This window comes from Cenococcum geophilum (genome assembly GCF_001692895.1).
Source record: "Cenococcum geophilum 1.58 unplaced genomic scaffold K441scaffold_26, whole genome shotgun sequence".
In the NCBI taxonomy this organism is placed as follows: domain Eukaryota; kingdom Fungi; phylum Ascomycota; class Dothideomycetes; order Gloniales; family Gloniaceae; genus Cenococcum; species Cenococcum geophilum.
Window position 1 is genome coordinate 1,675,967 of NW_027137584.1, and position 1,007 is coordinate 1,676,973.

Consider the following 1,007-nt stretch of genomic DNA (forward strand, 5'->3'; position numbering starts at 1 on the left):
AACCCCTAGACGCCCCTTAGATAGTTGCCGGTTATATACTAGAGGCACGTGCCTGTAGTATATAGTCTCCATAATCCCAGAGGCCTTACCTCCTTAAGGATTTATCTCTCTTACCAATTTATTCTATTCCACAATCGTGCCTTATAGCCCCCTGTCTACAAAGCCTCCTTATAGTAGTTGTTTAACCTAGGTAGATTTTATTTAGTATAAAAAGACATAATCTAGAAACCAGATTTGGCTCTATAGTTTTTACTATAGAAAATAAGGAAAAAAGAACAAAAAATCCTTAAGCAAAAAGAGATTTTAATAGTAGGTATAGCTACTAAGGTAGCAAAATACCTCGATGTCTCTCCTACTACGCAGTATACTAGCTACCAAAAATTTGGCCATATAGGAGATAGATGCTCTACTAAGGCCTGCAGATTTTATACGGCTATATATCTATCTAAAGACCACTCCTATTCTACCTATATAATAGTGGGCAAGCCTTATAAGCATACTACCCCTCTTTGCATTAATTGTAAAGAAAAATACTTTGCTAATAGTAAAGACTGTGTAAGGGTACTTTTGGTCCCTTACTCGGCTACATCCTGGGAGCTCTCAGGGGCTGCTAAGGCTAGCCTTCGGCTAGGCCTTAGCCACCCCTTATAAGCTCCTCGGGCTTGCAGCCTCCTTCCTCCCCTATCGGTTCGTCTCTGTACTTAGGCTATTGCCTACCCTCATTACCATATCGTCCTCTTCTATCGACTCCCTATATAACTCATGCTCGGCTTGCCTGCTCCCTACCGTACACCCTAGCAATACTGCCTTACAAACTGCAAGACTCTTAAAGCAGCTAATCTAGTACGTAGTACTAGCTTAGAAGGTTCTATAGAAGAATAAAAACAAATAGGATTCTAGAAGGAGGTAACTCCTATTAGAAATCTAGTAAAAAGATATTAGAGAGTAAAGGGATAGAAATAAATTGTAAAAGGGTAGGGATAGGTATTAGGATTTCTTATAGTTTT

The 1,007-nt window shown here is 39.4% G+C and overlaps 1 protein-coding gene across 1 annotated transcript; it reads left to right on the forward strand.

The window, feature by feature from the left end:
* Positions 1 to 300: 300 nt before the first annotated feature.
* On the forward strand, positions 301 to 555 carry K441DRAFT_426851 (uncharacterized protein; the record flags this gene model as incomplete). The annotated part of the gene is made up of 1 exon (XM_067641587.1): positions 301 to 555. A coding segment is annotated over one exon (255 nt), but the record flags the coding sequence as incomplete, so codon positions are not given.
* Positions 556 to 1,007: the final 452 nt, after the last annotated feature.